The 16,048-nt window shown below is 36.6% G+C and overlaps 1 protein-coding gene across 6 annotated transcripts in view; it reads left to right on the top strand.

Moving 5' to 3' along the window:
• Dcdc1 (doublecortin domain containing 1) overlaps positions 1 to 16,048 on the top strand; it is a 486,421-nt gene that overhangs the window by 402,891 nt on the left and 67,482 nt on the right. For all 6 annotated transcript variants that reach the window (XM_058586488.1, XM_058586487.1, XM_046467509.2 and 3 more), the window contains 5 exons: positions 1,555 to 1,690; positions 3,315 to 3,474; positions 7,590 to 7,745; positions 8,830 to 9,030; positions 15,205 to 15,298. In XM_058586488.1, coding sequence (XP_058442471.1) covers positions 1,555 to 1,690; positions 3,315 to 3,474; positions 7,590 to 7,745; positions 8,830 to 9,030; positions 15,205 to 15,298 — 747 coding nt within the window. The remainder of the gene's footprint in view (positions 1 to 1,554; positions 1,691 to 3,314; positions 3,475 to 7,589; positions 7,746 to 8,829; positions 9,031 to 15,204; positions 15,299 to 16,048) is intronic.

Consider the following 16,048-nt stretch of genomic DNA (forward strand, 5'->3'; position numbering starts at 1 on the left):
AAGGAAATAGATCCTTTACTCTTTTTGAGGCATATGCAATATAGTTGTTTAATGATTTCTTAAAAATAATGTCAATTTTTCAGGAAAATATTATATCCAGTTTTTAATACACTCTATTTGGGAGGTTAGAGAAAGTTGAGAATCGGAAGGACTTTAGCAACCTAGTCTTTTCTCCCATTTTTGAATTCAAGGCATCAGCTCGGAATAAAACAAAAACAAAAATCTGCCCTAACTAATGCCTGAAATTCTTTACACTGAGAACAAAGATTGCATAATATTGTCAGAACTTGCCTCAGACTCTGAAGATAAGCAACCTTGAGAGACTCTTAAACCCAGTCACCAATGACCGATATCATAGGAAGCATATAGGGTGTTCTTGGAATTTAGTAGATCTTAATTTAAATGCTAATGCCATCACTTCAAAGAGTTTGTTTTTAATGTTTATGTGTGTATGCTGCCATGATTATTTACTGTGTTTTTTTTTTTTTTTTTGAGACAGAATTTAGGCAACTTGTATTAAAATATACTGTAACAAAAGATAAATTTAGTCTAAAGGTAAGTGTAGATGAGGTTACCAGGGCAAAGCGTGTATGGGTGTAAGGAAGATAAAATGGAGCCAGGATGATTGTATATTAACCTGCCACTCTCTGAGTAATCAACATAAAGATTGAAACATGAGTGGTTGTATGATTTAGTGTATTCATAATATTATCAAGAAACGTGATGTTCAAGAAGAGGAATTTTTAAAGTTTCCTTAGGTCCTCACACAAAGAGTCTTTGTACTGATGAGTGTGTAATAATCAGAAAAGGCAGCACTGGGTTTCCCTTACTTCATACTGAGTCTTTTCAATATATCATAATCTTTTTTCATTTTTAAAGATATATATATTCATTTAAGGACATTTAAGAAATATATGCAATAACAATAAAGAGGAAAAAGTCTCATCCATAATCTCTCTATCCAGAAATATCCATATTAACATTTTGGTGTTAATATTATAAATTCACTTATACCAGAAATTGTAAGAAATTTTCTGCCAAGGGCCAGAAAGTAAAAATCTTAAACTTTGTGGGCCATGTGGTCTCTACGGAAATATCACTTCTGTAGCTGTAGCATGAAAGCAGCCATGGACAACCTATAATGAATGGGCATAGCAGGATTCCAATAAAACTCTATTTACAACAACAAGCAGCAGGCCAGATTTATGCTGTAGCCCCAGTATGCCAACCCTTAATGGTGCCCACCTTTCACTTTTTACTTTTCCTCTGTTATTAAGAAATTGTATGTAAAACATTTTAATATTTAAATTATTGTAGACCCACAGAAGTTGCAGAGATAGTGTGAAGTACTTTTCTCACCCCATATAAAATTCTCGAAAATTATCAAAATTGTTTTTGTTGACAGTTTATACTTTCTAAATACTAAATAGTATTCCATGACACCACCATTTTTTGACCATTCAACTATTATATGGTATTTTGATTTCTGTGATTGTTTCCAGTTTGGGCTATTACAAATACTGGTACAGAATCAGCGAGTCTTTTCTTTGACAGGTATATGTTTCATGTGGAGAACATTGGATCAATCCTGACCTGTCTATTGCTCAGCAAAAGAAGCAAATCTTCCTCAGGAACCTAGCATCTGACATTTCCAAAATTCAAACCTTCTGCAGCACACGTAAGGAAGAAAGTAAGCATTGGAATTCCTCTTCTTTCTCTTATTGTTATTTTCTTTTGTTGGAGCTGAGGATCAAATCCATGGCTTTGTACATCCTAGGCAAGTACACCCCTAAACTATGAAATTATTTTATCTTTTTATATTCTGCCAAAATAAAATGTTTGATATTGTTTTATATTAAAATAAAAATTTTGCACAGATTATATTTCAACTGTTCATCTTGCTATTTAGCTCTTTAGACTAATTTTTATATTTAACAGGGTTGCATATTTTTTCATACTACAATTTGTATCTCAAAAAGCACATAATCTCTTTATATGTCTTTAACAGATCTGAGCCTCATACATTTCCATCAAGAAAAAATTAAATGTCCACTCCGGTGTAAATGTTGATCCATCAATTGATTTAATTAGTCTCTTTAGGGAGGGCTTTCTGGTTTCTCAGTCTCCATATCCTCACTTTAGTTCCTCTCCAGGATGACAGGAAAGAACTTGGCATGTAGATTGTCTTGCTCCCTGCTGAAGTCTATGGCTGGGGCAACTTGGGTTCCATTGTTTTGGCCCAGAGATGCTTTGGGTGGGTGGTACCTCTTTCCTGATGTAGGCTTTCCTTTGTTCATTCTGGCCCTCTGAAGCCTTGCAGTGACTCAGTAGTCATGTCTACAAACTGTTACAGAGACAGCTCATTCCTGTTTGGTGACTCCTTCTGGAAAGCTCCCCAGGAAGACTCTAAGCAAATACTATGTCTTAGGTACACCTCCCAGAAACTAGATCCAGGTTCATGTGACTGTGCCTCAGATTGGAGTGATAAGAATAGCTCAAGAGGTGACCCTGTCACAGTGTACTGAACAATGGGCAGTGTCCTCAATGTTTCCACAGACAACTAAGGTACTCAAAGTGAAGCCTATAAGGAGAGGCAGGATTCCCTGTGATTTTATGTTTTTTCTGTCTTTTGCCTCTAATTCTCTCAGGCCCATAAATGGTGTTTTTTTGTTGTTTTTTTTTTCTCTCCAGGTTAAATCCTTTACATGCTAAATAGGAGCAAAAGACTTTTGGAAAAATCACAAAAATCATGGTTGTATCATCCTGACTTACATGGCTATTGTCTTGTAGCAGTATGCTGTTTGAATGTCCAAAACTATCTTTGGACTTTTGCTTCCCCATTGTAGCATCTCTAATTCCCCTGCAATCCTTACTTTATATACAGAAAGAAAAAAGGGATAAGAAAATAATATAATTGAAGACATTAGCCCTATCACATGTATCAAAAATTATGAAGTAAAGCTTTGCATGTGTCTTTCAAGGCATTAGGATTTTCACTGATGAGTTTGAAACACAGAGAATGATCTAGAGACATGTATCTAAATACTGTAGCCAATTTTCGGAATTAGAATATAGAATAATTAACACATTTTTGAAAGACCTATTTTAGGTACTTTTGAATAGTAATATCTTGAGAGGGAAAAATCTACTAACATTGAATTAAATGAAATTCAAATTCATAGTTTAAAAGCAACCTATGATTAGAACAAATGGCTGGAATTTTTTTGTATTTGCATGTTAGTATGTGTTTTCAAATTCCTGGTGCTCTGTGATCATAACTAATGTGTCCTTGAAATTTGTGCATTTCTGCTCAGCTCTTGTTTTAGAAGTCCAAAGCGATATTGTGGCTGGAGGCAAGCTTGCTGTGCAAAAACCCATAGCAATTTTTGGAGAAGAGAAGCAAGTTGAAGAAACAGAAGAAAAGCAAATGCCAACTGACGCTTCAACAAGAGCTGATGCTTCCAAAGAAATCTTGTAAGTAATCAGTGTAGCCAGAAAAACTACCAGGCTGCTGTTTTGAACTCAGTTCATTAGCCTGATAAAAGCACAGAGCCCATGCAGGGAACCCATGCCAAGTTAGTGAAAGTGAGATCTGGTGAAGAGCTTGTATTTAATTCGTTTTCTGACAAAAGCATGGAGCGAGAATTTCATTGTTCAACCATCAGAATGATCTACTTTCAGTAATATTGTTACAATGTTACTATATTTTAAGGACTAGAATTTTAGCATTATGGACATTTATTTAAGGAATTCTTGTTTTATATCCATCAACTTTGACTTTAGGAACAATTAAGTTTCTTCCCTAACATATGTTCAAGTTACACTCATGTTAATATACATTTATCATTGGACTCATTGAAACATCTTTCTGATTGACCTCTATCTCCATAATGTCTCCTTCCAACTCACCCTTACATGCAATCTGTGGTCAATTATCTTTCTAATACATAATATTTTTCATAGTTTTTCAATGGCTACCTATTGCAGATAGACAAAAAAAAAAAAATTGATCTGGAATCCTAAGCTCTTCCTACCCTCGCCCATGCCTGTTATTGACCATCTTTTGCGACCCATGCATACTTCCTTCGCTTTTCTTCCTGCCACATGAACGCCAAGCTCTAGCTGCATAGCAAAAAGGTGTCGCCCGAATGTGGCACATTCCATTTATGTTCTGTTGCAGGTCTCTGAGCCATGTGTTAATTTCTTTTCACCCAAAGTGCATTTACTTGCCTCATATTCATCTGTAGAATGACCCTTAATCAATGAGATCAATCACAGCAATGATTATCTGTAGCAATGGGCTTATCAGTTCCTACCCTGTTGGTCACCCTCCCCCACCAACTAGGGAATTCATTGAAGGAAAGGATTCTGTCACATGTGCTCTGTGAAGAGCATAGTAATAGACTTTAATTATCATTTAACAAATGAACAAAGGAATGTCTGAGTCCAAATTATAAAACCAAAAATACTTCATCAATTACCATTGCAGTAATTGTGAAAATTAATTATCACTGTTACAAACTGTTTTTAAAAGACTATTCCTATGAATTGTAAGAGTATTACTTCCATTTTAGGAACAACATTTCCTGATTTTGATGAGTGATTCATTTGTTCCTATCATGACATTAACAAAAGCACCAGAAGGCATTTTTCAAAGAATAATTTGTCCTATAGAGCATCATCCACAATAGTTAGGGAATTGACCACAGACTTCCCTAACATTCCCTTTCATTTTTCTTCTAAAGAATGCATCCTCTGAATAGAAAATGAGGTGGAAGACCTGTTATTAACCATTGCAAAGGCCCTTAACAATGCAAACTGGTACATAAAAATTATATCCAATGGGGAAGACTGGGATCATGGCTGACATACCAGTGTGTCTTGGCATTCATCCTTCTCAGTGCCCTAAATCCTCAGTACTCCTAAAAAAAACTCCTCTCAGCTGAGAGGGTGACTGGAACCATTTTTGTGGCTACCATTGTCAGAACTGTTCAACCTGGGAGGCAGGTTGCTTAGTTCCTTCTAGACTGGCCCTACAGGGCAATGCCATTTAGATTCTAGAGATCATAGTGAACCACTGGGGTGCTAGCTTTGTGCGGATAACACATAACAATTTAAGTTCCCTGTGGCAAGTACAAAAGAAAAAAAAGAACGTTTTATCTAGCCTCTGATTTATTAATCTGCACTAAAAAAAATAAAGAAAAAACAAAGAAACATCTTTGACTAAAAGATTTTCAATGTTCAGAATCAAGATTTCATATACATGAAGTCTTTGCGGTGAAAAGTGATTGAGTCCATTCAGAACACAATGCTGACCTCTCCTGATCATTCCAAGCAGACTGTTTTGCTACAGCCTCTTCTTGAACACACGCAGTAGCAGGAAACTCACTATTCTAATGTTTAAATAATCAACTATTTAGGTCACCTCCATCCCATGGCTTCATCTCTTTCATGGTCTATGCTCTTCCATCTTCTGTTTGACAGCCTTTATGTTCTTATTCATCAGTTCACTGGATTATCTTTCTTCCAGGCTAACTTTCACTAGCTCTTTTAACTTACTTTAGTAAGTCATTGTGAGATTTCCCCCAGAATTCCTTAAATACGTTTGTTTGGAGATTTTTTTGCATATTTGAAAATTGGGATGATTTAAGGAGGTCTATCTATTAGGTGAGAGGAGAGAACATGATTCTACAAGGAACCTTTTTATTGTTGGTTTGTGTACAATGTCTGGTAAAAATAACAAGAAGTGCAATGGAAAAGAAACTCTGGGAACACTAACCTCTGCATTGATGCTTTGTGGGGTGGGGAAAAAAACCTTTTGGAACAGAACTTGGGGGAATAGTCTCAATTCTTCACCAAATTACAGGAATAGGCCTTGCCCTCCTCATCTGGTACTACCTTTCCAATCACTTACTTCCTGTCTGTAACACCTTTTGTCTTTCATTACACAAATGGACAGACTCATTCTTGATTCAAAACTTTCCATTTGTTCTTTTCTCTGCTTACAGTGCTCTCTCTAGATTAGTAGGTAGCTGGAGACTTTCCATTGTATAGGTCTCAACTTAAAACAACAGGGAATTTCCTTTGCAATATTTCATTTTATCCACTTATGGCACTTACTTTGTTTACTTAAGCATTTACCTATTGTCTCTCTTTTTTCCACTTGAATACAAGCACCATGAACTCGAGAACTTGGCTATTGTGTTCATCACTATATCTCCAACTCTTAGAATTATGTGCTTGAATATTATAAACATTTAACAAATATTGGTTAAAGGAATGAAGAATAAATGGCTAGCTTTATGAATGAATGAACAAATGAATTAATTAATTTTAAAAAGGTGAATATAAAAATGACTGTTCCTAAATTGATTTGACTATACTTCACTTTCAGAAGCTCAAGGTCTTGTATATAAATTCCAAATAAGAAAATTCAATATCTGGATGTAGAGGAAGAATCTTGTCTGCACCTTGCTAACTTTGTTAAAACTAAGAATGACTTTTTTCCCTTGCTCCAAGAAATGGAGTTGATGGGAAAGCTGTGTTTTTCCTTTCTAACGCAAGATGGCACTGTTGTTGTTCAACTGTTAGGAAGATTTTGCTTTGGGAAGCTTGCACTGCAGTTCTGAATGAGGCGGGCAGTCATTATTACCCTCCAGTTTCATATTTACATGCAGTGTTGCTGTTACAATTGAAAAGTGTACAGTCAGCTCTGCTAGCACAGGAATTGTCCCTGAAGATTTTGGTAACTTGATAATGCTTGTAGTTACATCAAATTATCACCAGCACCTTGGTGATCACAGTCTGCCCCAGAGAACTTTATTTACACATGTGCATATTTAGAGGGATGAAATATGTTTGCTGCTTTGCCTGTGTGTTTTCCCTGCTTTCAGCTGAGTATCCCTCTTATTGCTATGATCCTACTCAGAGCAAATGTGCTCTCAACAGCGGCCTGGAACTTAATATATATGGATCTGTACAGTGGCTACTGCTCCCATTCATATCGTTGTCTGAAGTTGGAAGTTTGGCTCAATTATTCAAAGTCTGACTATTTATTCTAGTGTTTCAGTGTATTAGTCTCTCTATTGTACAGATGCAATTTGAGTCTTTCTATATTTTTTCTTTGGGGAGAAAAATTTAATTAAAATTTCTTAACACAGTCTATTGAATAAACTTCATAGAACCCAGAAATCTAGACTCCACTGTTCCAGACAGAATTATGACCCACTTACAGGGCAGGCAGGAGATGTCCCATTATGAATTTCTCAAACTGCTGAGTAGTCTTATCTTCCTACATTTTGAAATATACACATGGTCCCACGTTTTCTTCATAAATATAAGAAAGATGAATGTTGTTTATTATGTGAATGAAGGATTTTATTTATTGCCTTATATTAAAAGATTTAAATTATAAATTAGTAAGATGCAAATTTCTAGCAGTAGGATGGAAATGTAATTTATAGATTCCCCCAATATCCTATGGTTGATCAACTATAGTGGATCAGGCTATGATTAATTACTCCTCAGAGAAAATTCTCTGATCACAAATCAGAATTCTTAGACTTGTTTTTACTTTTGAACCTTGATAGAGATTCACATGCAAGAGCCCACCTCCGAATGGAAGCTTGTCACACACTTCTCAGGTATGCCTGGCAGAATACTTCGCAGGACTTTGATGAGGATGTCAGTCTTCCAAAGAAAATGAAAGAACTCTTTGAAAATGTGGAACCACAAAAGAAACACAGGTAAAAAGTTGCAAAGGATTCTTGTTAGAGGATTCTTCCCAGTCTTGGGTTCTCTCACTTTGAGGCAAGTACATTCCTGAGTGTTTTCACTGCTGTTAGCCTCTCTTTCTACCAACATGCACATTTTTGTCTTACATTTTTTTATGAGACTACTCATATGAATGTTTGTGGAAAGTTTCTTTCCCCTTAAATTCATTTTGTGCAGTGTAATATATTTCTTGGTCATCATGGTGTCTTTTCTACTAAACATCCAACTTTGCCTCCAACATAGGGCCTATATATTTGTTGAATGAGTGAGGGGGTGAGTTTGTGAATAAGTGTGTAGTAAAATGCAGTTTCTTCTTTTTAAATTTTTTTTTCTGGTTACCACTCAATGAAATTACAGAAAACAATAGTACTTTTTATTATTCCATAATCCTTAGACATTTTTAACATTATAAGCAGTTACTGGAATATGCAACAGCTTGGGCACTTTTAACAGTACTTAATCATGCACATAGTAGGGGCTTCATAGATTTCTTTAGATTAATTTAATTGCCAGCATTTTGATATTTAACATGTTTAACAAGTCTGCTTAATGCTTTGAGATCCTTAAGAGACCCCTTTAGACTGATTTATTAATATATCATTATTTTCCATTATGATATCCTGTGAATTGTCAGGGAAAACTGAAAGGCATGGAGACTATAGATAGTGAATGGAAATGATCATAATTTGAACAGAACTCCTTTGTTTCACTGTTTTCATTCTACATGCTCCTCCTTCTCCTACCTCTTATCTGATTTTCAGTTTTTCCTCTTTAACTAAATTGCTTCTTCAACTGAACTTTTTTCTCTTTGTTGATGAATTTCTTATGTGTTTCCTTGGACAAATATTTATTTCTGTTACAAAATAAACTCAGAATTCTGTTTTTTTGCGTCTGCTTAGAAGTGCAGTGCTAACGTTGCTTTTGTTCTGTGGGATGTGCACCATGGTACAGTTAACACGACTCATAGTGGGGTTCTCACCAGTGCAACTTACCATCTCTGGTGCATCAAATGCTTGGGACATTTTCCTACACTGATGGGAGTTTTCTTTATCTCAGCCATTCTCCAAAGCAAGCCAAATTGCAGAAGGTTTCCCGTCAGCAGTTTGAATACAGAGATGGGCAAATTATAAGCCATGCTGCTCCTCAGCTTGTTTTGGGGTTACAAAGCTCCGACCTCCATTCAGGTACCGAAGTGGTTTTGGTGGAGAAGAAATCTGATGATAATCATCAACGCTGGATACACAAAGAGGACAGCAGGTAAACACATTATATTCAAGGGTTGATATATCAAAAGGTGAATGGGAGCCTAAGAGGTCAGGCATGGTCCCCACAGAGCAAGCAAGGATATTATTGAGGGCTTTGGATTTTCTATTTAATTTGATATTTTCTTATCCTAGCTAAAGAAGAGAGAGAAAAACAAATGCTAGGTAAGCTACATATAATTTATCTGCCATTAGATTCTGATAAGAAATGCTCAATCTGATCTACTGGGTACATAGTTTTACCTGGCCATTGGACTCAAGATTAGACTCTTATCTAAAGTATCTTTAAGATATAAAGCAATAAAATGAGAATTCTAGAAAGGTCCAAATTTTAAAATTTTTTGATACTTTAACTCAATCCCTGTCTTTGCTCAGACATATGTTTTCCTTACTTTATCTATATTTTCCTTCATAAAATAACCAACTGATGTGGCTTCTAATCACACAGTAAAAATTAATTCTTACCTTAGAAAATACATCAGTCTAATTAAATGTCTGGCCTTGGATCCAGATTCAAAAAACTGACAAAAACATATTTCTGAGGCAATTAGGAAAAACCTAAATCAGTTTGGCTATCTGATGATATTCAGAAAGTGTTGGGCTGGGGCTGGGGCTGGGGCTCAGTGGTAGAGTGCTCACCTCACCCGTATGAGGCACTGGGTTCGATCCTCAGCACCACATAAAAATAAATAAATAAAGGTATTGTGTCCAACTGCAACAAAAAAAGAAAAAAGAAATTGTTAATAATTTTTTGATATAATAATGGTTTAATGCTTATGCTAAAAAAAGTAAAGCAAAGTCTTGGTCAGTTGGTTAGCTATTATAGTATTTAGAGATAAAATTGCAAGTTATTGCAGATTTATTTTAAATATTCTAGTCAAAATTTAAATTTGAAAGTCGAGATGAATGATGAAACCAGCATAGCAGGGTGTTGTTAGTTTCTGGGTGCATGAGGCCATTAAACATTTCTCTTAGTTTTTGTGCACATTTGAACATTTCTTTAATAAGAAAGAAATTAACTCCCTGTTTTGTAGGTAGTTTTGTTTCAAATTTTACCATTAGTGTTAAATTGTGGGGCTTCAGGGGTCTCTTCAAATCACTTGAAATACTGTACAAAGTATATTGTTAGAAATACCAAGCTGCCGCCCAAAATCAAACACATGCTTGGAAGTGGATGAGCAAAGCAAACTTTACTTCTGCCAGAAGGGTGTGCCCTGGCTAGTAAGTGCACTTGGGTGGGCAGTCCACCTGCTTTTATCCCTGATGGGAGAAACCTGGGATTACAATCTGTGTGATTAACTAATTTTAAATTTGGGGCAGGCAAAGGGAAGAGCTATAATTAAAATGGCTACCATTGAATCTTCATCCCAATTAAGGCTAAATACTATATTCTGAAAACAGACCACTAAACTTTCTATTTCTCACAGTATTGGTCGTCTGTGCACACTTTTTCTTTCTGGGAGAGCTGTGACTTTCACTGGATTCTTGAAAGCTCTGCAATGTTCAAGGCTTATGAATCAGCACTTTGAGAGAAGTTGCACAAACCTCATTCAGCAGGAGGCAGTCTCCAGCCTGGCTCAGGCAGGGAAGGAGCCTGTTCACTTTCTGAAATGAACTAAAACCCTAGCAAGGAACCCTCCGTAGTCTTGCCTTCTTCTTAGAGAAGACTGGGAAGTCAACTATGTGGTCAGATCTTGCGCCTATGTTCCTTTGCCCCATATGCCTGGGTTAAATGGTTTTGCAGTGAGGAGCTAGAATAGCAGTATTTTTCCCACGAGTGGTTTGCTATACAGGAGCAGCACTCATTCTTTCATTTGCAAAGGAATATTAAGGGCAGTGCCTTAGGGGCTGGTGCTTCAGCAAAGAATAAAAGAGATAAAAATTCTTGGCCTTATGGAGTTGACCTCCTGGTGCTATCCCAAGTCTTTATTTTGCAATACATCTTACTACCTCATCTTTCTGTATTACAGTAGAGATAGAGTTGATTGCTGCCTATCCTAAATTGGAATTTGAGCATTGCTGGTGAATTCAGGTGGACATACATGGGGAATAAGCAATTGACTCTAAGATAAGAGAGAGCCAAACACAGTGAATTTTGGCCCAGAAATAATTGTTCATTGGAAGAGAGCTTGAGTTCCAAATTCTGTTCATTTTTGAGTGATGTAGAGAAAGCAGTGGAAGAAAAAACAGAAAGAAAACTTTGTCTGAGACTCTGAATTGTTGGTCCATAAGCAGCACTACTTTGGAAAAACTCTAACCATGGGTTAGACAAAAGTCCTTTCCAGTTGCTTTCACTTTCCAGAACATTGTATGACATTTCATCTTTAGGCCTTCCCATGTCAAGCCACAAAAGAGAGAGATAGTTGGTGGGAGGGAGATATTAATATTGATGGATTCCTCATCAGAAATTTTGGGTCTAGAGAGAGGACATGGAGCTGTAGGGTGTTGGCCATTGGAATAGGATTTGCTCATGAGTGCATGAATCACCTTCAAGAGACACACAGGGCAGAGGAGGTTTTGCATGATGAGTGTGGGAATGATTTAGGGTAATATGTGTCTTGTGGTAGAAGGCTGTCTGCATAGTGACATTAATTCTGAGCTTTCATCTACATTTTCCCTTGTTATATTGCATTTTTTTCTTTCATGTAATTGAGCATGGGAATCCATTTTTTTTCTGATAAGCTAGTGAGGACTATAATATCTTTGCTTATACTACAAGATAGAAACATGTAGAAAATTACATTTAAATTAATAATTTTTTTCTCCTCCATATTTTGCCCAAATAATAAGTCAGCGTCTGGGGAGAAAACTGCCCATCCGGAATTTGTATAAATAGAAGGTAAAGTAACACAGTACCAGCATAATGGAAGGTACCAGTGACTATCACTGTGCCAAGAATTTTGTGCCTTTAGACTTTCCATTCAGTCTTTCAGGTCTTGAATTACTTTATTTTTATTTTGGCCACCTATTTCAAAGAGAAAATATGTAGGAAGTCTGCTATCTTATGCAATTATCAGTAAAACCTCTTATGTGAGACTATGACTGAGAACCAAGCCTTGAGGGCATAACACACAATCTAGCCTGGCAGTGCCAGAAACCAGTGAGGAGACCCTGGAAGGTGATAGGGAGAGTGCTGAGACACACTCGTTTTGTTTCCAGCCACACAGAAGAATGGTCTGGTCAGCTTTGCAGATAATATGGCATCTTTCCTTCATTTTCAACTGTCACAAAATCTAAATCAATCATTTAGTCTCTAAAGGGAAATATGAGAAAATCCTCAGGGACAAAAGTCCCCTCAGTGGGACTTAAAATTACATAAGAGAAAATGCAGTGCTGTGGAATTTGGAGCTGAAAGAGATCTTTGAGTCTTGATTACAAAACAAGATAAACTAACTGATGGACAAAGAGATTAAGTGACCTGTCTGCACTCCTACCGTGGGTTAATGAAAGAGGCCTTCGAATCATGCTAGATATTGCTGAGCTATAGAGCGTTTCCTCCTTGCTGTCTAGCACACAGGAGGCTTTATGTGGAAATCTATAAGCTCGGCTTCCTGCAAAATAGTACTTCTCTGCTGTGGACAAGTGCCCGTCAACCGTACTGTTCAAAAAGGAAAAGAAAACCTAACATTATAACGGCTGAGCATGGCATCAAAGCATGAGAGAGACAGTGGCATTTACTCTAGGAAGCAAAAATATCAAGAGTGAGCTCATTAGTCTTGACACCTCAGTAGGTCATTAAAGGAAATAAACAATCACACATTTATTTGAATAATACTACTGAGTGCCAATAAAAATGCAAGATGCAAACTGCGCAACCTTTTGAGGCCCCAGAGATGAACAGTGTAAAATTCTAGCTCTCTAACAGTGTTCAGTCTTCACAGATGCTGAAAAGGTTTTTTATAAAATTGAATATCCATTTTGGATTTAAAATGATACCTCATCAACCAACATTGGAGGAACAAATATACTATTTGATTAATAGTGGTTGTCATTTAGGACTATGAGTGAATTTTAAAGCTCTATTATGGGTTTTACTGTATTTTCCAGTACTTTATAAATTCTTTGTGATGAAAATGTATTGTTTTATGTTAAGAAACTTAAATTTGATTTTGGAATTCTTTAAGTCTTTAAAGGAAGACTATATTACTCTTTTAATGGATCCTTTTGTACCTTATTCCCTTTATTCCCATATCATTACATTTTATATTCAGCATGAGTTATAATTTCCACAATAGGAATGACCATTTGTCTCTAATGTAACCATATTGGCAGCAATAAAGAATTGGCTTTCTATATACATAAAAGCCTTGAATGTTTCATTTATTTGTGTTTTAAGTGTTGTGAGGAAGTGAATTCAAAAATTTAATTCAATAATTTTCATTTTGCTTTACCATTAAACAGATTTTATGTTAGCTCCAATTAAGATCACTTTTAAAATTCAACATGTATTTTGGACTTTTAGGAAAAGTGCCTTTGGACAAAAGAACTTAAGGGAAAAATATAAAGGAGCCACAACCATTAATAATAATATCTAATATTTAGATGTTAAATACCTTGTAGTATTCTATGCATTTTTATTTGCATCAACTCATTTAATTTCCACCTTATGCACCATCATCCCATATTACAGATGAAGAAACTGAAGCAAATAATTGTTAAAGCTATACAGCTACCAAGAGGTTGGTACTCATGGTACTCATGATTCATACCTAGACAGTGTTGTTCCAGAACCCACTAAACTATTCTCACTGCATCTCAATAATTGAAAAATGGACAAGGAAGTGGGTGTATCCGTTTGGATATAATCTCAAGATAGAAATCACACAGTGATTTAAATAAGAAAAGTAGGATATAAAGGATTATTAAACTATGACAAAGCATTAACTATTATATATCACATACACAAATATTATGTTGGCTATTGAAATCTGTTTGCTCTGATAAGCTGGTAAGTTCTGGAGAACCTTGGATTATACTATGTAGCAGCAAAGTGTAGAAAATTCCATTATATTAATCATATTTTCCCAGGCATTAAGTTCAAATATATGTATATCTTATGGATAATACATATTGTAATATGTAATATTTTATATACTATTACTCTTTTAGCCCTAGAGTTTATATACATATGTGTATACATATATAGTAATACTATAGAAATTCTAGGAGATAAAGTATACATTACATTCTCCAACTCCCCCCCACCTTTTTTTTTGGTACTGGGGATTGAACTCAGAGGCACTCGGCCACCGAGCCACATCCCCAGCCCTATTTTGTATTTAATTTAGAGAAAGGGTCTCACTGAGTTGCTTAGCACGCGCTTTTGCTGAGGCTGGCTTTGAACTCGTGATCTTCCTGCTTCAACCTCCCAAGCCACTGGGATTACAGATGTACACCACAGCACCCAGCAAGGTGCCTCGTTAACACAGATCACAGTGAATAAAACCTCATAGAGATACAAATGTAATACCTTAATTGGTTTAACAAAATTTTAGATATAGATGTCTATATTATATAATATACACATTACGCTAGGCTGAGGGAGAATACACAAGAAAGAATAAGTTTGGGATTGGGACTCCCTCTAAGGTTGGGGTTTAGACTTCATTGTAAGAGGCATATAGTATAGCACTCCTCCATGGATGGCAGAGAAATTGTACTGTGTGCCTGGCTATAGTTGGTGTGTGGTTGCTAGGCAAACAGGAAGCAATCCTCTGAAACATATGTGGGAGTGTGACTAGTTGCTGGGCACACTGGCATGCGAAGGGGATAAGGATGCTGGTTAACAAGAGGCTCTGAAGCATGTGGCACCCATGTTGGGAGGGCAATGAGCAGGTTGTCACCAAGCAGGCCAGGGTCCTCAGAGTGTGGGCAGACTGTGATAGGGGCACCTGGTTGGAGCACAGCATCGCTGGATGCTTTCACTTCCATAAGCTGACCTCACGCAGCAGACATGAAGAGCGTCGGAGAGCCCCTTCTTCTTGCTGTGTTCTTCTAGCATTCTTTACCAAGAAAGTTTAATATCCTGCTAACCATAAGGGAGAAATGAAGCATTATCTGTTATCCCGGAGCATGTTTGGAGCTGAGGGTCAATACATTGATAAGTGGCACAGAAGGAACCTAATCTGGTCACACTGCTTGATAATGTGACTAATCCTATTTTCTTAAGGACTTTTCACCTGGCAAGTAACCCTGACCTTGTGCTGGCAGTGTCTATGACCAAGGCTAGAAATGAAGCCTGTGGCTATCCAGTTATTGTTCAGGTAAGATATGTATAGACTAACAAGTAATCATGGCCCTTTAATTAAATTGAAATAAATGTCTCCTTTTTGTGGAGCTAAAGAATGGCTGCCATAGAATGCTACCTTGAATGTCATTGTTAAAATATTTATAATAGTCTGCCTAGATTTCAAATTGAGCATGTTCATGTATCTCTTAATTTAGTTTAATCCAACAGATGGTGATTGTGAGCTGCCGCATGTCAGGAACTGTGCTAGTTACTGAAATCAAATCCAAAGGCAAGCATGAGAAATGGTCTCAACAAAATTCACAGAATTTACTGTTAAGTAAACACGGCAGTCAAGTGGTGGATGCAGTCAAGTGAATGGCTATTAGATGCACCCAAATTCAGTCATCAAGGACATATGCTAGGCCCCCTTTCGTGGTAACTGGAGAAAGACAACCCGTACAGGGAGGTCTTTTGGGGACCTGAGCTCATAGTGGTAGTCTACCAAGCAATCCATTTGCATTATACTTTTAATACAGTTTTGCAAATGCTTACAACAGCCAAACAATTTTTGGAGATACCAGAGAAGTCTGGCTTCATTTGAATTTTGGACAAAGATCTAGGAAGTGCTTTTTGCACGTTTTCCTGTCATTCCCACTTATAACCAAAAACATTTGTAAATGGATCTGTGTTTTCCATGCTAGGAGGAGAGAGAGTTTAGGAGCATTCCTGCTCTGCATTTTCTTTCTGTCATCTCCACAGTATTTTCCATCTTTTTGTTGGGCAG

The sequence above is a fragment of the Marmota monax genome, unplaced genomic scaffold, assembly GCF_021218885.2.
Source record: "Marmota monax isolate L192 unplaced genomic scaffold, Marmota_monax_Labrador192_F-V1.1 WCK01_AAM20220418_F8-fsc00135, whole genome shotgun sequence".
Taxonomy (NCBI): Eukaryota; Metazoa; Chordata; class Mammalia; order Rodentia; family Sciuridae; genus Marmota; species Marmota monax.